General features: G+C 44.7%; 1 protein-coding gene across 1 annotated transcript in view; it reads left to right on the plus strand.

Annotated features, from left to right (window-relative positions):
- The first annotated feature begins 1,015 nt into the window (after positions 1-1,015).
- The window catches only part of SNX24 (sorting nexin 24), a 159,325-nt gene continuing 139,741 nt past the window's right edge, over positions 1,016-20,599 (plus strand). The window contains exon 1 of the mRNA XM_043586286.1: positions 1,016-1,139. Coding sequence (XP_043442221.1) covers positions 1,080-1,139 — 60 coding nt within the window. The 5' untranslated portion in view covers positions 1,016-1,079. The remainder of the gene's footprint in view (positions 1,140-20,599) is intronic.

Here is a 20,599-nt window from a genome sequence, read left to right on the forward strand (position 1 = left end):
TTATTTTTAAGACAGCATGAGCGGGGCAAAGGCAGGGAGAGACGGAGACACAGAATCCGAAGCAGGCTCCAGGCTCTGAGCTGTGAGCACGGAGCCGGACATGGGGCTGGAACCCACAAATTGAGAGATCATGACCTGAGCCAAAGGCAGAGGCTCAACCACCTGAGCCACCCAGGGGTCCCTCATGCTTTAAGGCAGAGTTTGCAAAGGTAATCTGCTAACATTTCATCTGTTAGGCACTTTCAGCTTATCTGGTCCTGGCCTGAAGAGCACATTCGGGCCCTCTCTTTTCTTTTCTTTCTTCTTCTCTTTTCTTCCTCGTGTGTGTGTGTCTGTCTTCTGGTTAAAATGCCACAGATACTCAAAGGCAGTATTTTAGAATTGGACCTAGAAGCCAGAACGTGGGTGTCTGTGGCCCGCTGACTTTCAGGTTCAGTATTACAATACCATCCCCAGCTTCGCGGGCGAACTCAGAACGAGACGTTGACCTTGGACTCTAAGGTAAATAGAAAAGTCTGGGTAAAAAGTTGGGAGGGTTCGCTGCTGTTCCTGCCAGCCGAGAGTTAAAAACGAAAACCCAAGCATCTGAAACCGAACCCAGGAGCTCCATGCTTTTGTGTCGCCCGCGGTCCCGCCATCCGCTCGGGTGGCGTGTCGGGAACTGCAGACACAGCGCGGGCGGGCGCCCGAAGGACAGGGAGCGCCCGGGTGCGGCCGGGTCCCGGCGCCTGGCGCGGAGGCGCGCACACCCCTTTTCTGCAGACTCACAGGTTTGCAGGCCCCGCCTCCTCCGGGCCCAGCTCCGCTCCGCCGCCCTGCGGGCCCAGACCCGGGAGCCCAGAGCCCCGCGCCCTCCGCCGCGGAGGGCCCCCAGCTCCCCGCCCCGTGCCCCCAGGAGCGCGGCGCTCCAGTGGTGCGCCGGGGGCGGCGGCGGCGGCGGCGGCGGCGGCTCCCGGCCGGGCCGCGCAGCCTGTGGGTCCCGGGGGCGCAGGGCAGGGAGGCGGGGCGCTCGGCCGGGGGCGGAGCTGCGGCCGCGAGCCCGCCCCCCGCTCGCCCTCCGCCGGCCGGCTGGCGCGGCCATGGAGGTCTACATCCCGTCCTTTCGCTACGAGGAGAGCGACCTGGAGCGGGGATACACGGTAGGCGCGGGCCGCGGCCGGACAGGGCCCCCGAGCGGGGCCCGCGGCTGCTGAGCGCGGTGGTGCCCCCGGCCGCCGCCCGCCCTGCGCGGGGGGTCCCCGGGCTGCCCTCCCTTCCCCCGGGCCTGAGGCTGGGCTGCGCCCCGGCGCGGTTGTCAGGGAGACGGGGCCCCCTCCGCGGCGCGGCGGCTCCGATTCGCTCCCTTCCCCCTCCCGGCCCCGCTCCGGGCCTCGGGGCAGGAGCGCGGGGAGTCCAGCCCTCGTGCGCCGCGCTCGCCATTCTCCCCGCCGCTCGCCCTCTGCAGCCCGGGGTGGGCTGCGTTCGTGTCTGGCACGGCTGCCCCCTCTCCGCCCAGACAGGAGTGGCTTCGCGGCGGATTGATGTCCGTTTCCAAGTTCCGTGGGTCCATTCAGATGGAAAACATGCTAATTAAAAAAAAAATCATTTGTAGCGATTTATTAAAGCCCGAGTGAGCACGTGTGTTGCTTTTAGATGGCTTCCAAAGTTTTTTTTGTTTTTTGTTTTTTTTTTTTCCTCTCCTCGTTCTGCAGTGCCTTGAGATGCCATCATCAGGTACTTTCTGAGCACCTGTTCCGTACCTGAGACTGATCCCTGAGAACTGAGAAACAGGGCCCCTCATCTCAGGCGTGGAAGAGTGTGTCGGGAGGGCGAGGGAGGGCCTGGGACCTTTGGGCAACGAGTTCAGTAAGTAAAGTGTGGGTGGTTGATTTCCCAGTGAACGTAGGCACCTTTATCTAGACCATCATTGCTAAAGGGAGAAATTCCTCATGCTGGTTGGACCTTGAAAGAATTTTGTTTCCAGTTGTTAAAGAGCAGGTAGGCAGAGAAGATTGCAGAGGGCAGCCTGAAAGGAGTGATCACATTATTCAGCTCTAACTCACTCACTTGCTAAACACCAGAGACTTTAATTCGGCAGGCAAGGGTTTGAACCTTTCTCTCCTCTAAACGTTCCTGGGTTTTGGTGACAGCCTATTTGGAACCTTGTGTGTTTTCATAGGGAGGATTAAATCGACCTCTCAAGGGAATTTTGAGAATTAAGAGCAGTGATTTAAAAAAAAAATCAGGGAGTATGTGGGCTTTTAGGATTAAGTGGACCTCTGGGTTCAGGTGTCCCAAAAGAAGCACTCAGAGTGCCTTCCTTTGGGGAGGAAACTACAACTGGGGAGGGTGGGGGAGGGCAGAGCTGAGATCTGTTTGGCCATTATTTATATAAATAAGTCTTTACAATGAATTGACATTTGGTTAAATATTGTCTATTTCACTTAAAAAGGGCGGGGGGGGGGGTGGTGTGGTGTGGGAGATTGAATTTAAGCTTGAACGTATGCAAACCCTTTTCCTTAAAGCCTTGAAACCTGGGCTGTCTTTAATTCTTCCAGATAGGTCACTTCCCCCATCAGCATCAACAGTCATGGAGGGCTTACCATCTTGGGGACATTCTTTAGGATCTGAAGATCATAGCCTGGTTGTTTGGTCATTTTTAGACGAAGGCCGTCTCAGTAATCCAAACTAAAGTTAGTTACTTCCCCAAAGAAGCACTTTCAAATCAACATTAAGGCTTTTGGGCCATTAGCGATTCTCTTCTCTTACTGCATCTGTGTTTTCCCACACTGTTTTCAAATACCTTTTCCTGACTTGTATTATTACCAGGCATGTGCCAGGTTGTGAATTAAATCGATTTGGAAGGAGCCCGTTTCTTGGTCAACTTGGCAGTGTGAAGGTTGCCTATGTGATGACAGTTGGCGTGCTTTTTAAAAGTTAACTTTTTACAAAAATCCCATTTCATTTAGACTGGTAACCATATTGTTAAGATACCACTGCAAGTGATTTTTTTTTTTTTTTCCTCTATGAGTCTAGGAAGCAGCTATTGGATACTTTGTTCCCTCTGAGCAGCTATTTTGTAACTGCTCAGCAGTTACTCATTTAGCAAATATTAACTGAATGCATGCTCCCTGTCTGTATTCTAGGTCCTGGGAATTTAGCAGCGGATAATATTTCGCCTTTAACAAACCCTCAGAATTTAAAAATACGATCGCAGGTTGCTCAACAAGAAAGTTGTGAAATAATGGATACTTCAGAGTAAAGCACATCTTTTTACTCTAGTGATTATGTCTGTTGTAAATTTAAGAAATAGTGTGCTCAAATTCAGTGATACGAGGTTCATTGTAGAGAAGTGTGGTTCTTTCTCCTTGCTTCTAATCCCTTGCCCTAAAGACATAAAATGTGGGGCTGCTGTCTTAGAGACTTTTCTGTTTGCCCTGAAAACATGATGCTTTTTTCCCCTTAGAATAAGTTGTAAGATTCATCCTACAACATGGATATCTTCCTGTGCCGATATGGATAGGTCTGTCTCCTCCTAGCTACTAGCAAAGGATCTTCCTCTTAAGGAATATTCCATCATTTGTTTACCCAGATCTCTTGTTCATGGCGACTGGCATTTGCTTCTAATTTTTAAAACATTTTTTTAAATCTTTATTTTGAGAAAGAGCAAGTGGGGAGGGGCAGAGAGAGAGACAGAGACAGAGAGAGAATCCCAAGCAGGCTTCACACTGTCAGCATGGAGCCTGATGCCATACAGGGGCTCGAACTCATGAACCATGAGGTCATGACCTGAGCTGATAACAAGAGTGGGACACTTAACCACCTGAGCCACCCAGGTGCTTGGACATTTGCTTCTAATTTTTAGCACCTGTGTCAAATGTTCGCCTGAGAAATCCCCATACATGCTTTTTTTATGCCTACTACTAGAACCTACCTAGAACCTTAACTAGAAGTGGTACTTCGGGGCTGTTTAAAGTTTTTATAGATATTGCTCCATTGTTATTTAAAAAAATTTACACAAACTTATGCTCCATGTACAAGGTAATTTACCTTTAAAGAGTGAAATTTTGCCCTTTGAGCACTTAAACATTGACTGTGGGCTTGCATGATGTCGAGAGGGGAATTGAAAGGTGCAGGGGTGTTGTTCCTTAGGGACTCTCAGCCTGGAGGGACAAGGTAGGAAAGGGCTAGGGTGCCCTGGTGTTTGCAGGGCAGAGGGAGAGGGCACTTGTGCTCTGCCTTAGGGTGGTGTGCGGGGATGGGGCCGGCGGAGGGCGGGGGCGGCTGCTTAGGAACGCTGACTTTAGAAATCAGGTGAGGTTTTTGCTGACATTGTGAAGTCTAGAAGGAGGAATTGCAGGGCAAAAATCTCATTTTAAGGGCAAGGCATTTTAAGCTCCCAGATTTAAACAAACAAGCAAACAAACAAGCTGGGAGGAGGGGCGCTTGTAAATCATTTAAGTTTATAAAGAAGCCCGAGAGGATATTCTAACAAAATTCACATGCATTCAAGTAGTACTTCATTGGTGGGTTATTCTCTACCCACCTTGTGTCCCCATAGCTTATTTGTTGGCTGTCTGTTCCCCTGCAAGGCTCTACACTTTTTAAGACTCAGTGTCCGTCTCCACAGCTGTATTCCAGTACAGGGCCTATCACATAGTCAGAATTCAGTACATGTGCGCTGAGTAAATAATGAGTGATTAGGTCTTCTAATGGGAGAGGAACACCGGAAGAACAGTGATTATGAGGCGTGAAGCAGCTCCCTGGGTGGGTGGGGGTCTGGGTGCAGACTGGAGTTTCTAGTAGCAGCAGGGATTCTGCAGGGTGACTCCTGACCCTCGAGAGAGGTGGGGAGAGACCAGCTCGGTAGCCTTGAGAGCTGTAAAGAACTGTGGACTTCAGCTCCGGACTTTGGGAAGTCGTTGGAGGATTTTTAGGAAGGAAGTAAATACAGGATGATGAGCTTTGCATTTGGAAAGAGGACCCTGGAGCATTAATCATTTAAGGAATGCCAGCCGAAGGACCAGAAGGGAGAGAGGGTGAGAGCCTGAACTGAAGGCATCTGGGAAGGGAAAGGGGAAAACGCCAATCTCCAGGGCCTGGCGACTGGACGTGAGGCAACAGTGGTGACTCCCGTGGATGCCGTTGCTGTTGACCAAATCAGAGCAGAAGCAAGGAGGAAACTTCATTTGGGGCCGGACGTATTGAGGTTTTTGTGATTGACGAGGCTGCTTAGTTTTGGAGCTCAGGATAGAGGTCTGGGCTAGAAATACCGCTCTAGGTGGTCGTTCAGCACAAAAGATGAAAAAGTATCGAAGTTGATGCTCTTCCCAGGGAGAGCATGTGGAGTGAAGAAAGATGGTGGACTGAAAGTAATCTCCTAGAGTCTGCCCGAGCAAAGATGTCTCAGCACTGCCTCCTGAGGGAGGAGGGGGAAGGAAGCAAAGGGGTGGGAAGAGAGAGAACGGTAGGTGCTTCACCGCAAGGAGGGTGCTGGCGGTGGCTGAGTGGTCTTGTAAGGATGTTGGACAGTTCGTTGGATGTGGTGGTAAGCAGGTCCCCGGGGGCGGGGTGGGGGACAGCGTAGGCTACTGTTTTCAGGTTTCAGGTATGTTGTCGCTAAAAGTAGCAACACCAGAATTGCTACCTAGGTAGCAACACAAAAGTTGAATGTATTAGATTTCATTTTTTATAGCTGTGAAAAAAGGCATTGAATTAGATGGTTTTTCGGGTTTGCTTTAACTATATGTGACTGTGTTATATGTGTCTGTGTTATGGTTATACACATCTTTTTCTTGGATTCTGGACTCTCACTGATGTACCTGGTGTATCATGCTTTTTTTTTTTTTTTTTTTTTAATACTACATAAGGCAGCTTCATACATACATGATCATAATGTTGAGATATGTGTACGGAACATTATTGTTTTAATACTTTATGGAATAGGGGCATCCGGGTACTCAGTTAAGCGTCCGACTTCAGCTCAGCTCATGATCACGCGGTTTGTAGGTTCAAGCCCCACATCAGGCTCTGTGCTGACAGCTCAGAGCCTGGAGCCTGCTTCAGATTCTATGTCTCCCTCCCTCTCTGCTCCTCTGCCACTGTGCTCTCTCTCTTTCGCTCTCTCTCTCTCAAATTCATCTCAAAGATGAACAAACATTAAAAAATTTTTAGATGGACGCCTGGGTGGCTCAGTCGGTTAAATGGCCAACTTCGGCTCACGTCACGATCTCACAGCCTGTGGGTTCAAGCCCCATGTAGGGCTCTGGGCTGACAGCTGGGATCCTGGAGCCTGCTTCTGTTTCTGGTTCTCCCTCTCTCTGCCCCTCCCCCGCTTGCGCGTGCACACTCTCTCAAAAATAAACGTTAAAAAATTTAAAAAAATTTTTAGAATATGGATTAAAATACAAAAAAATTGAACATGAGCAATCATTTACTCATTACTCACTTTCAATATTTTAAATTATTACTTCATTTGTCACCCCTTATTTTTCATTTTTTTACAATTCTGGAATATTTTAATACAAATCTAAGCTATAATTTCACCTGTAACCATTTCACTTAGGATATCCAACAAGTAAAGACTTAAAAAAAAAAAAACCCTATAACCGAAATGTCAGTATTGTCACACAATTATTGACACCTTAATATCATTCCAGTTCTCAATTCTTTTTGTTGTTTTTTAGCGTAACCCCAAAGCACGTATTGCCTTGGAATTAACAGTGATCTGCAGGAAATATTTTTATTGCCATGTTGTGTTTGTGAAAATTACAAGAAGTTGAATGAGGGCATCTGGCTATTCAGGAGTGGACCTCCCCTCTGCTTTCACCTGGTGACCGAAAGGAACAAGTTGCAGATTAAAAAAAAAAAAAAAAAAAAATTGTGTGTGCTTGACTTCCAGAGGAAGCCAGGGCGTTTCTTCAGGATATGGGCACTTTCCCCCAAGAATCTCGGAACAAATACCTCTCCTTTCATATCCTATTAGTCCCACTTGGTTTTCAACCAATCCTGTTGCCGGGGGAGCTCCGTGAGCTGATTGGCTGAGACCACAGGCACCTGGACCAATCACCGTGGCAAGACTACATTAACTAGATGGAGTTAAAATAATAGGCCTTTCTGGAGCTGGGAATGAGGTCAGTCCCCTTCCTGCCATCTAACCCAGTAGGCACGACAGTGGGAGAAGGTCAGAAGGACAGTGAGACCACGACGTCCACCACAGTATCTCAAAGTCACTCATTATAAGCATCTATGATGAAGGAGGCTTCTGTGTAACAAGGACATAGCTGCCACAGTGCCTCATGCCCATAAATTCACAGCATCAGCAAACATTAAATATGTGCTGCATAATTAAACCAGGCACGGGTAGGGTATGTTCCTTACCGTTAAAGACAGGATATACAATTGTGAAAATATTCTTGAACGTTAGCCAACACAATACTACCTTAAGAATCAAAATAGGGCACAAGAGGATTGAATTCTGCAAGTATGGTGCTTAGAAATTTGCGGACAGAAGTTTATTTTCCTTGGGCTAGAAATACATTTTAATCTTTTTTTTTTAATAGTTTTCATTTTGCAATTTATATATATTTTTAATTTTATTTTAGTATACTAATATTTTAGAGAGTGTGCAAGCAGAGAGAGAGAGAGAACCTCAAATGGGCTCCATGCTCTGCCCAACTCAGGGCTTGATCCCACCACCTTGAAATCATGACCTGAGTGAAATCAACAGTCTGTCAACTGACTGAGCTACTCAGGTGCCCCGTAATTTATATGTTTTTTATTTATTTTTTATTAAAATAAAAAAACACATTTATTTATTTTTGAGATGGGGGGAGGGGCAGAGAGAGAGGGAGACACAGAATCTGAAGCAGGCTCCAGGCTCTGAGCTGTCAGCACAGACCCAGACGCGAGGCTTGAACCCACAAGCTGTGAGATACATCATGACCTGAGCTGAAGTCGGACGCTCATCCGACTGAGTCATCCAGGCTCCCCATATGTGTTTTTTAAAATAAACTTTTAATTGCAAAATAATTTTAGACTTACAGCAAAGTTGCAAAGTTAGAAAATGCGACTACCTGTATACCCCTCACCCAGTTTCCCTTGTTAGCATCCAGTATCACCATGGTAATGTCAAAACAAGGAAACTAGCATTGGTATATTACTGTTAACTAAGCTCCAGACCTTATTTGCATTTCACCAGTTTTTCCACTAATGTCCAATCCAGGATATTATGTTGCATTTAGTTTTGTCTGATGTGATGTGAAACTAAGTTAGTAGTCCAAATTACAGCACACTGTCTCAAAAATGAGGCACGTGTGTCATTAGAAATGAACCTGTATGGATCAAATCAAATTTTAGCTATTTTAGTTGCTTTATGTGTAATTTTTACCATTTGGCAAAAAGCCTACTTGTTCTGTTCCACAAGTTTGTGACAGAGGCTGACACAGCCTAACGGTGAAAGGCTCAGGCTAGAGACTCATGCTGTCTGCGTTCAAATTTTGCCTCTAACATTTAGCTTGAAGTCTGACTTTGGACAAGTCACTTCATCCCCTGTGCTTTATTTTCCTCATCTGTAAAAGAGAATACTACTACCTACCCTGTAGAGTGGTTTGAGGCTCAAATGACATAATTCTTGCAAAGTGCAAGGAATAATGTATCAAGCTATGTTTATAATTTATTCTTTTTTTTTTTTTTTAACGTTTATTTATTTTTGAGACAGAGAGAGACAGAGCATGAATGGGGGAGGGGCAGAGAGAGAGGGAGACACAGAATCAGAAGCAAGCTCCAGGCTCTGAGCCATCAGCCCAGAGCCCGACGCGGGGCTCGAACTCACGGACCGCGAGATCGTGACCTGGCTGAAGTCGGACGCTTAACCGACTGAGCCACCCAGGCGCCCCATATAATTTATTCTTAATAGTAGGGACTGCCTTGAAGTTAACTTTTTTTTTTTAAGCTCTTTAATGTCAATGAATAATGTAAACAAAAGTCCAGGAGAAATAGTCATTTGCTATATAAAATAAAATCTTTGCAAATACTCTGAAGTACTTCAGAAGTAACACCATGGATTCATTTCATATTCTTAGTACAACTTTCAAACTGTGTGATCAATTCAGGTTTTGTTTTCTAGCCTTATTTACTGCCTATGTTTTTTTTTTTTTTTTTCCCAAGATGCTACATAAGTGATTAGGATATATTTTAGAGGGCCTAGAGATACATGCTTCTCACCTCCTCTTTTCTACCCCGTTCCCAGCACCCCTGCAAAACACTGGGGCCATCAGGCTCACACCTTGCATTCTTACGCTGGTTTTCCAGGTTCTTATTCAGATTTTCAATGCAATTTTCTGTTATTTTGCTTTGAATGTGCTTTTTCTGTTTTAATTTCCTGTTGTCTTGCCCCCCCCCTTCCTTTTTTGTTATGAAAAATTCCAACATATAGAGCAGTGAAGAAAATGATGCCTTTACTAAGCTTTTAAAATAATGAGCTTACAGCCAGCTTCGTTTCCCCTCACATTCTCCCCTCTTTCATTGTGAATCAAATCTCAGACCTGTCTCTGAGTATTTCCAGCATGTGTGTCTAAAAAACGAAGATTCTCCTTTAAAAATATAATCCTAATATAATTATCAGACACTTTAAAAATGAACAGTAAGAAAAAAAGCAGTAATTCTTCTATTATCATAAGTATCAATTCATTTTTACATTTTCTTAATTTTCCCAAGCATGTTCTTTTTTTAAATGTAGTTTGTTTGAATTTGATTGAAACTAGGTCCATATCATGTGATTGCTTAGTATGTGTCCTGAATCTTTTTTAATCTGTAGGCTCTTTTAAACAGTTCTGGGTTTTTTGTTTTTTTTTTTTTTAATTTGTTTGTTTTGAGGGATACCCAGAGCCAGTTGGGGAGGGGCAGAGAAAGAGAATCCCAAGCAGTCTCCTTACTGTCAGTACAAAGGCCCCAACCAGGGCTTGAACCCCACGAAGCCTTAAGACCGTGACCTGAGCAGAAACCAAGAGTCGGAAACTCAACTGACTGAGCCCCTCAGGTGCCCCTTAATCTCTAAGTTCTTTTTACCATCTCGTTCTCTTTCTCTTTTTTCTCTTACAATTATTTTGTTGTATAAACTGTGACATTTGTCCCATAGAGTTTTCCCCACTGAATTTTGCTGATTACGTCCCTATGATACCTTTTTCATTTGCTTACGTCATGAAAAGGCAGAGGCTGGGTCATTTTCAGCTTTGATTTGTGATGCTAGCAGCCCTTGAAGAGCATTGCCTAGATCTCTTAATTCCTTAGTGGTTGCTAAGTATTGATAGTTTAATTTTACCGTTCTTCCTTCATTTATTGACTTGAATACATGTGTACAAAGAAACTTTGCCTCGTAACTTGGTTACTCTGAGGTGTAGTTTTTCCAGGAAAAGCAGGATAAATGCCTGCTTCTTTCTTTTATTATTTATTTTTCAAAACCGTAAGTTGGCTGCCTCAAAGATCACAAATTAAAGGTTTTCAGAGAGGCTCTCTTTAAAAAATTAGTATTGTTATGAATTTGTGGATATTAGCATATTCGATACAATGTAGTCCCTTGCATTTATGATTCTGATATACTTTTTGCCCCTCTTTGGCCATCTTTCAAGTTTGGTTTCTTTGTAACGTTTTATATATTTTTGAGAGAGAGAGAGAGAGCACGAGCTGCAGAGGGGGTGGAACAGGGAGAGCAGGCCAGAAAATCTAAAGCAGGCTTTGTGCTGACAGAAGCAAGCCCCATGCAGGGCTCAAACCCACGAACTGCGAGATCACGACCCGAGTGAGCCAAGGTCAGACGCTTAACCGACTAAGCCACCCAGGCCCCGCTCAAGTTTGGCATTTTCCAATTGGGTGCTGTGTCACTGACACAATCTTAGTGGTCTTTGATCACTTCCTTGCTTCCTAACAAGGTATTCAAGGTACATCTTTTACCTTTCCTGCTCCAGGTCTGGAATTAGGGTTTTCCCTAAAGACCTCTGGTTGCTTGTATTGAGAAATGCTATTTAGAGACCATGAGCTGGGCACAGGGTATTTGTGAAGGTTTCGAGATCTCTTCGGTGGTCACAGCAGAGGAATTTTTTTAAGTTGAGGCCAACAGGAAATTTTATCTTGATCTTTTATCTTCAGTGGTGTCTTTTGTCTCGCATCGAAAATCTCAGTGCTTTAAATGCTGAGCCTGATGGAATTGGAATATCATGATTAGCAGTTTACTTTGTCTCACATTATACACATCAGCACAGAGCCGGATGCTGGGCTCAGACACATACAGTGTGAGATCAAGAGTCGGGTGCTTAACAGACTGTGTCACCCAGCCTCCACCTTAGGGCTTTTTTTTTTTTTTAGAAACTGATTTTGTTTTATACTTGTGTTAAAGTATGTGCTGCCTTAGGTTTATCTGCTGAAACTGGCTTCTTTTTATGTTCCCTTCATTCTGCTCTCTTCCTCTCCCTTTGATGACCATTAAAAAACCAAAAGTTGTTTATCTTTCCATTAAAAAAATATAAACAAATACAGGTACATTTTTGTACCCTTAGATGAAACTGTAGTCTAAAATTAAACAGTAGTGTATTAAAACATTTCTTTCCACTTGTTTTTTTTTTTCTTTTAACCTAACAATATACCTGTAGTTCACCCCCCACGGGCATATTTAAAGATGCCACCTCCTTTTCAGTAGCTCAGTTGTTTTCCATTTTTGGCTGCAGTCATTAGCCTTGTGCATATGTGTTTTTGTATTTTTGTCAGGGCATCTTTAGGATAGATTCCTAGCAGTGGGTTACTGGATCAAAAGGTACATGCCTATTTAATTTTGCTAGATATTGTCAAATCCCCTTCCTTAGGGACTGTGTTATTTTGCATTCCTATAGCAGTTTATGAAATTATGTGTTTCCTCCCAAGCTTGCCAGCTGAATGTGTTGTCAGGCCCTTGGGTGTTTGCCAATCTGATAGGTAAGCAGTGGTATTTCAGTATACACTCTTTGTAATTTGCTGGCTCAATGGCTGATGACTAGTTTGGGCATGTTTGAAACATGCTAGTGTTCCTTGTGGTTGCTTTTCTCTTTCTTTCTTTCTTTCTTTCTTTCTTTCTTTCTTTCTTTCTTTCTTTCTTTCTTTCTTTCTTTCTTTCTGAAGTAGGTATTGGGTGGGTGGGTATTTGAAATACACTATCGTCCCCTTGTTGATTTTTATTAAAAAGGCAAATGACTTAGGTTTTCACCCTATAATTCTCACTCGAGGGAAGAATCAGTGTGTAAGTTGAGTCCTACCAGCCGCCTTTCCTTAGTTCTTTGCATGTAGGCATTTAGAAGTTGTTTGAGAAACTAGAAGCTTCTCTCCCCTCTTCACCCTCACCCTTCTGTCTACCTTGCTAGTGGATGGATATTGTTCTTACTGTCAGGATTACACAAGGCAGGTAGAGAAAACACTCATTCACGTGATTATGTATTATGTGCTTAGGTCTCCCAGGCATTGTACTAGTGTTGTGGGCTCAGGGGTAACTGACCTGAATGCTTGCTCAGGAAGGATGAGTGGAAGTTTGCCAGTTTGGGCAAGGGAAGATCATTTCCGGTTCTGGTTCCAGGCAGGACGTGGTGAAGGGTAGGAAGTAATGGGAGTCAGTAAGGAGGGGTAGGAGTTTGGAGTTTGGGTTGAGTGGTTAGTGGGACTGTGGATACTCAGAATTTTATCCTGGAAGCAGCTGTATATAATGAGCATGTTGGTTGGTTGCTTGGTTGGTTCGTAGGAGAATAAAGACATCAGAGGTACTAAATGACCGAAACATATGCAAAGATAGTCACTCTCACCAGTAATTAAAGAAAAGCAAAGTAAAACAGACTTTTAAAAAGTGAATAGGCAAGGGACTCCTGGCTGGCTCAGTGGATAGAGCATGCGACTTTTGATCTCAGGGTTGTGAGTTCAGGTCCCATGTTGGGCATAGAACATACTGAAAAAAAAATAGGTAAAATGAAAATGATAAAAACCAGTACTGATGGGAATGGGGCTGAGGGGGGACAGGTTCTCTAACACCCTGTTGGTGAGACTAACTGGGAAGATGTATTTTGGAAGCCAATTTGGCAATATTTATTAAAGAAAATGTATACTCCTAGTCTTAACCTTTCCCATTCTTTGGTCTCTACCCACAAATGTACAAAGGTAGACACATGAAGCTATTCCTTGTAACATTGTTTATAATGTCAAGAAAATATGGCAACTAATCGTTTGTTTAACAGATGTTTATTGACAGCCAGCCGTGTGGCAGGCACTAATATGCCTGTTGGAGATAGAGCAGTGAACAGAGCAGTGAAGTGTCCCCTCAAGGAGCTTACATTCTAGTTGGATGGGTGGAGAGGGTCAGACATAGACCTGACAAGTACATTATACATAATATCTCAGATAGTGATAAGTGCCACTGATTCAAATATACGTGGGAAGGGAGTAAAGAGTACTGAGAAGCCCTCCCTGGGAGAGTAACAGTAGAACTGAGCCCTGAGGTTGATGAGGGGTGAGTCATGAGGTAATCTAGGGGAAGAGTGTTCTGGGCAGAGGGAACAGCACGTGCACCAAGGGCATGAGATAGGAATGTGCCCCCTGTGTTTTAGGAATAGAAATGAGTCCAGGGCAGTTGGACTGAATCAGAGAATAGAGGGTGGTCCGAGATGAGGCCACAGGTAATATGGTAGAGGGATAATGTGAGGTAGACTGGCGGGTAGTGAGGACCGAGCTGGTAGGCCTGGTAGGCACTGATAAGACTTCTACTTTCAGAGATGGGAAACAGGAGTAATGAGGTTTAGTAAGTACTGGCCACCAGCCATGTGCTGGGCCCTCTTTGAGATGCTGAGGACCCAGTGAAGAAAACACATGGAAATCCCTGCCCTTATGTGGTGGTGACAGGAGTTGTTTTAAAAGGATCAGTATCGTGGCACCTAGGTGGCTTAGTCAGTTGAGTGTCTGACTTGGCTCAGGTCATGATCTCACGGTTTGTGAGTTTGAGCTCTGCCTCGGGATTTATGCTGACATCTCAGAGCCTGGAGCTTTGGATTCTGTGTTTCCCACCCACCCACCCCACCCCCGCTCTCTGCCCCTCCCCTCCTCAAGCTCTGTCTCTCTGTCAAAAATAAATAAACATTAAAAAAAAAAAAAAGATCATTCTCATTTTGGTGAGTACAGACTCTAGGAGTACTGGGTGTAGCCACAAAGCTCAATTAAAGAAGCTATTGTACTTTCCTGGGTAAAAGATGATGATGGCTGAGAACAGTTCTATAAGTAGACATAGTGGAAGAAGGTTGCATTGTGGGTAGATTTCTGCTCATGGAGCCGGTGGGATTCACTGATGGATTGGATTTGGAGTGTGAGAAAAAAAGACCCAATAGGAGGACTACTGAAATGAAGAATTGGGGTTGAGCAGATTTTGGAGGAAAGATCAGAAATCCTATTTTGGACGTGCTCAATTTGAAATGTGTGACCAAATATCTGGGTGCCCTGTGCCCCAGTCAGCTTGACACATAACAGTAACCATCACAAACCTACCCTTTGTCACGTGGACACGCCTGCACATCTCCTCACACCATACCTAAGCTACAAATAAAAACACTGACAAGGTCGTAGTTCTGCCCAGCAAGATACAACTCTCTAGTGTGCAACTGAAAACACGTGAACCCCTTACCCCGAAGAGGTGATGAATCCTGAGTCATGTGTACTCTTCTCCTTGATATCCCCTAAGTTAAATACTATGATGTTAAGTTAGCACTCCTCAAATTCTGCGATATGAAGTCATTACCTCTTATGTTCCGTGATAAAGTGATGAGAGGGAAGAAAAAGATATCTGCTTTACATGTGTTAATAGGTGAGCACATAAACGTACTGAAGACAAAATAAGGAGGGAATATTTTGACAATTCCAGTCCTCGTTTCTGTGACCTGTCACATGGTCATGGCTGGTATTTATAACTACTTTCTTTGGCTGCTCACTCTGTATTCCCTTTGTCTTCAGCGAACACCTCAGCTGGTTGTGGTTCTTTACTACGTAGGGTGACTCAGATCTTTATTCCTGAGGGGTCTGACCATTAGTAGTCCTTTTTGAATTGAGTCATTGTAGCTTTCCATGGACTTTAATCACAGGGCATCTTACTACTAAGAGACACCCTTAAGGATCTCCTCCTATCCTACATTTGATCTTCCTTGTCTCCACTGTGGTCCCCTTTCCCCTTGCTAGTCAGGATCAGTCACCCCAGCCAGCACAGTCATCCCCTCCCTTGCTTGTTGATTCGGAGACACAAGGAGCTCAAAGTGGCCACGTGGCAGTCTTAGCTTCCAGTTCAGTAGAATTGCTGTGTCTCCTTGTGGAAGCATTCATCCTTGTGGAACTAAGACCTCCAGGCCAACAAAGCATAAAGTCACAGAGACTGGAAGCAATAATTTTGGGCACCTAGGGGTAATAATGAGTGATGTCACTCCCATTTCTATGCCTTGATTCTTAGGACTGTGAATTCTGGTTATGGGGACACAGCATCAGGTACTGGACACCGATTCAGGCCATATGCGGCCACTTGGAGAACTTTGTCCCAACCCTGCAAGGTGTTGCCACCCAGCTGGCATTGTAACTGAGCGTGTAAAAGGCCATGCCACCATTCTTTCCAGCCACCTGCTTGAAGACGGTGGGGAACATGATCATACCAGTGAATTCCATGTTTATGGACCCACTGCATCATTTTGTTTACTGTGAAATGAGCCACTTGATCAGAGCAGTGCTGTGGAATACCATGGTCATGGATAAGGAATTCCGTAAGTCCAAGAATGGTAGTTGTAGCAAAAGCATTGCACACAGGGAAGGCAAATCCTTATCCAGAATAAATGTCTATTTCATCGAGAACCAGACACTGTCCCTTCCACAATGGAAGTGTAACCCATGTAATCAGCCTCCTCCTGTGGTGCCAGATTGGAGGTGCAGAACTGGCCTCTACTGTTGGCAGATTGGGCACTCAGTGGTGGTCATACCCAGACTGGACTCACAAAGTGGAAGTCCATGTTGCTGAACCCGTGCATAACCTACATTCCTGTCCCCATGGCCATTTTGTAAGCCCATTGGGCAATGACAGAAGTGACTGGGGAGAGAGCCTGACTGGCATCTGCAGAACAAGTGATCCTATCTACTTGATTGCTAAAATCTTCCTTTGCTGCAGTCACTAGTGATGAGCGTTCACATGAGACACAAAAAAGTTTCACATGTTCCTCCTCCCCCTCCCTTCCCCTTCCCTTTCTCTTCCTCCTCCTCCTACTCCTTTGTTGCCTCCTCCTTCTTCTTCTTTTGCCTATTCAGAGAGGTCTGTCTAGGTAACCTCATCTTCCCCTTTCCTCAGAGCCAGTTTTCTAGTCATGTTCTTTGCACTTCCCTGACCATCCAGCCAAACTATTGACCATAGCCCGTGCATCAGTATCTAATCGCACATCTGACCGCTTCTCCTTTTCAGCCAAGTGAACTGCTAGGTGCATTGCTTGAAATCTGCCCCCAGGGAGGGTTTCCCTTGACTCTTGTCCTTCCTAGCTGTCCCAGAGAGGGACTAGATGGCCCAGGTGTACATTCACAGGAGGTGCTTGCATATGGTACAGACTCCTCCATCGACCAGGTCCTTCCTCTGTCAACTAATTCTGGGGAACTCCTCATGAGGCCACAGGTGCAGGCTGGAGAGGGAAGCTAGTGCGGCAGGAGTGGGGACCAGGGGCACTTCTTCACATAACTTGTGCCTTCAGGACCGGCTTGGGCTTGATCACGCATATGCCATTTTAATTTGGTAACCGAGTGTTGCTGTGCCCAGCTTTATAGCTTGGTGGGTCAGATAACACCCACTTCATGAAGGGCAGCTCAGGTCGCCTGGTAACTTGGTAGTCTCTTGTCAAGCCTCCAGTCCCTCCTAAGGTGCAATAGCAAGCCAAGAACTCTGTCTCAAAAGGAAAATAGCTATTCATGGAGGATGGCCGAGGTTTTGCTCTAACTTCCTAAGGACCTGTGCTGTCATTCACTTGTGGGGGCCTGCCAGAGGCTCAAAACAACATCCCTGTCAGCTTCTGCCACTTCATGCACTATGGGATCTGGTGGATCATATTGACCCATGTGGCAAAGCACTTTGCACAGCACTCTGGACCTCTTGCAGATCCTTCTCTTGTTCTGGACCCTAGTCGAAAGCATTAGCTCTTGGGGTCATTTGGTAAAGGGGTTGGAATAACACACTCAGAGTAAGTTGCCTCCAGAATCGAAGGAGGCCCACCACATTATAATTTTTTTAAAAAATGTTTATTTATTTTTGAGAGAGAGGGAGAGGGAGATTGAGAATCCAAATCGGGCTTCAGGCTCTGAGCTGTCAGCACAGAGCCCAACGTGGGGCTCGAATTCACAGACTGTGAGATCCTGACGTGAGCCGAAGTCGGACGCTTAACCGACTGAGCCACCCAGGCACCCCTAGGCCAACCATCATAGGGGTCAATCTGCTTTGCTCAGTCTGTAGGTTGAAATATTAATCTCACCCAAAACCACTTCACAGAAACACAGACAACAATGTTTGACCAAATATCTGGGCACCCCACGGTAGAATTCACCATCACACTTCCTTCTAAAATTGAAAGACGCACTTCATCAATAAACATGGTAGTGTTTTTCTTTCTTTTGTTTTAGTTCAGATGTGTGTGACACGAGAAAACACACTTTAATATTTTAGGATCTGATATTTATGGTAAACTATGTTTAGTGCTTTCTTGCTCTTGGAAGGTTCTTTCCTTCAGATGCATACCCATGGAAAGTTTGCACCTCCGTTTCCCAAACGTGATCGTAGTGCAGGGAATAAAAGTTTGTAGGAAAGGCCTGCTTTCCTTGTTTATTATTAGTGGACAATTAGATCTCATTGTCAGTAAAAATTGATGGCGGCAGCTTCCAAATTATCGAGCCTGTGCTAATAAATGCAACAGTTGTTCATAATTTGGTGGCAAATGACCTTTAAATGTAGATGTTTACGCAGGCTGTCCTTGGGGAACAATTTAACTTCCAAATGACACCCATGAGTACTAGTTATCATTTAAATATGCTTCCTTTTGTCAATAACAGAATAACAAATACTGGTTAGATTTCTAATGTTGATTCAGATACCAGGGAACCTGCTGAATAAATTAGTGTACATTTGATTTATATTGACCAAAATTTTTTACACTGCTGTGTTACAGGTCAAGGTGGCATGCATTTAAATGCATTGTAGAGCAGAGGTCATGCTTGACTGACACGAATGCTTACACTGTTTTTAATTAACTTTTAAATATTATCCTAAAATTCCTTCTCAAATACCAATTATTAGGAACAGGAGTGAAATTAACTTGGTCGAGAGAAACCTTATTTTAAAAGTCAATAATCCTGATCTTTCCCATAAAAATTACTGGAGTAAATTATTGCTACATTTTTACCTTATAATTTGTAAAGAAATCAGATGCGCTTTTTTTTTTTTTTTGCATCACAGACTCTGAATTCATGGTGGGTTTTACATGGGTAATTTTGCAGAAATAACCTGAAATAGTGTTGAAAATAAATTTTGCAAAGGAATGAACAGTCTTCCGTAGTGCAGGAAGTACATTACCAGGCAAATGCGTGTCCTTAGCGCTCTGAACTTTTTTGTTGATGTTGTCATGTGTACGTGGAAGGAGGATGGTTTGCAGGGTGCAGATGTGAGTGGATTTTGTCCGCCAGCCATTAGTAGTCCAAAGTAGTGTACGTTCTAGGGAAGCTTTAATCAACAGCTCATTTGCCCTTTGAGACGCTGTCTTCACAATGAACGCTGCTGCTTTTGCATAGAAATATTGTTGGATAAAAAGCATTTTGCTATCAGTGTAGAATTTATTTCATTTATGACCCATGCCAGAAGGTTCACATACTTCGGAAGTTTAGAACTGAAATGCACAAAGGTTGTTTTGTTTTGTTTTGTTTTAAACCATGAAGATCTTTGTAGGCAATCAAGAGTGTGCTTTGGGAATTCAGGAGAACCTTCTGAGCTTTGCTTCTCCAGAAGCTGCGTGGCATCTCCAGAAGCTGCAGGACAAACCTCCTCTACATTAAAACATTGCATCCACAGGAACTTTTCCACTCCCCTCCAAAGCCAAGAAGGACGTCTGCTCAGCCTGCCTGCAGTGAATGGCATTGGTGCTGGGATATCAGTTCAGTTTCAGCCACAGTGTGGGTCCTTAGCTGGTAGCTTTGTAACTAGGCTTCAGTGTACCCAGAGCAGCATTAACCCCAGAATGCCCAGAAGGGCAAAAGAAGGGACAGTATTGAAAATAGTAGTAAGAGAGAAAAGGAAGTGGGGATACTAAAATTGAAAGTGGCAAGAGAATGACAAATGTTGCATGTGCCCAGGAGATGAATCATTCAATAGTGGGAAGGCTTCTGAAGGACAGAGAGACAGTCATGTAGCATTTCTCTTAAGTGGGCATGCCCGTAAGAAGTGATTGATGAATGGAAAGACTTCTGGGTGGCAGCCGATGCTAAGGGAGGAGGCAGGGAGGAGGAGAAAATAGGCTCATAGTCGATGTGATGGTGCCGCTGGTAAGGTAGCACTTTGGATCTTTGTCCAAATCAGGGCTTGGCTTCTGGTGCAAATAATGAGCTGCTAAGGCCGTGGCGCCCAGCCCACGCTGCACCCTGCAATCACCTGGAGATCTTTACCAACTGCCAGTGCCTGGGTCCCACCCTCAGGGAGTCTGGTGCTTCTGGAATATGGGTTGAGCATGAGAGTTTTTATAAAGCTCCCTGGGTGATTCTAATGAGCAGTAGAAATAGAGCACTGCCATAGAAATGTCCCCAAGATTCTTGTGGAGATCATTAAGGCACGTTACTTGTCCCCATACATCTTAATAGGGTAAGTCTATGGTTCTTGGGAGAGATTAAACACACACTGACTTTTCAGACTCTCTGCCCAGAGACTCTCATGTAACTGGGGCTCCAGCTTTGGTATGGTTTCAAAGCTCTCCAGTTGATTTTAATTTGTAGCCAAGCCTGCAAATTATGGAGTAAGTGACTTACCCTGTTCTGAAAAAGACGCCCTATAGAGTGCGGAGTTAGCACGGAGGAGGAGAAACGTTAGCTTTGTTTAAAGCTTTGAAGGACCGGTTCACATTGTGATTCAGCAGGAGTGCATCTAGGACTGAGGGCCTGAACCACTCTTGATTCTTTGGAGCCATAAACCAAATGAACTTAAGCTTTTCTGACCTCACCAGGTTTGAGGAACTTCTTAAGGAGAGTCATTTCTAAACTTTGGAGCCAGACAGAATTGGTTCCACATTCTAGGTGTGATACTAGTGAGTGTGCTTGTGCTGTACAAGCCATAAACCTTCCTGGGCCTCATTTCCCTAAAATGCTTACCTCCTTTTTCTCTGAAAGCATCCTTGTAAGTTCTGGGCACAGAGTAGGAACTCGCCATGTGGGCGGCTCTTGTTATTTCGAGTACTTTTTTTTGGTTTGTTATCTTAAGTAATCTCTACCTCCAAGGTGGGGCTTGAGCTTACAACCCCAAGATCAAGAGTCACATGGGTAGTGGACCGAGCCCGCCAGGTGCCCCATTTCTGGTACTCCTAATTAA

This window comes from Prionailurus bengalensis, chromosome A1 (assembly GCF_016509475.1).
Source record: "Prionailurus bengalensis isolate Pbe53 chromosome A1, Fcat_Pben_1.1_paternal_pri, whole genome shotgun sequence".
Taxonomy (NCBI): Eukaryota; Metazoa; Chordata; class Mammalia; order Carnivora; family Felidae; genus Prionailurus; species Prionailurus bengalensis.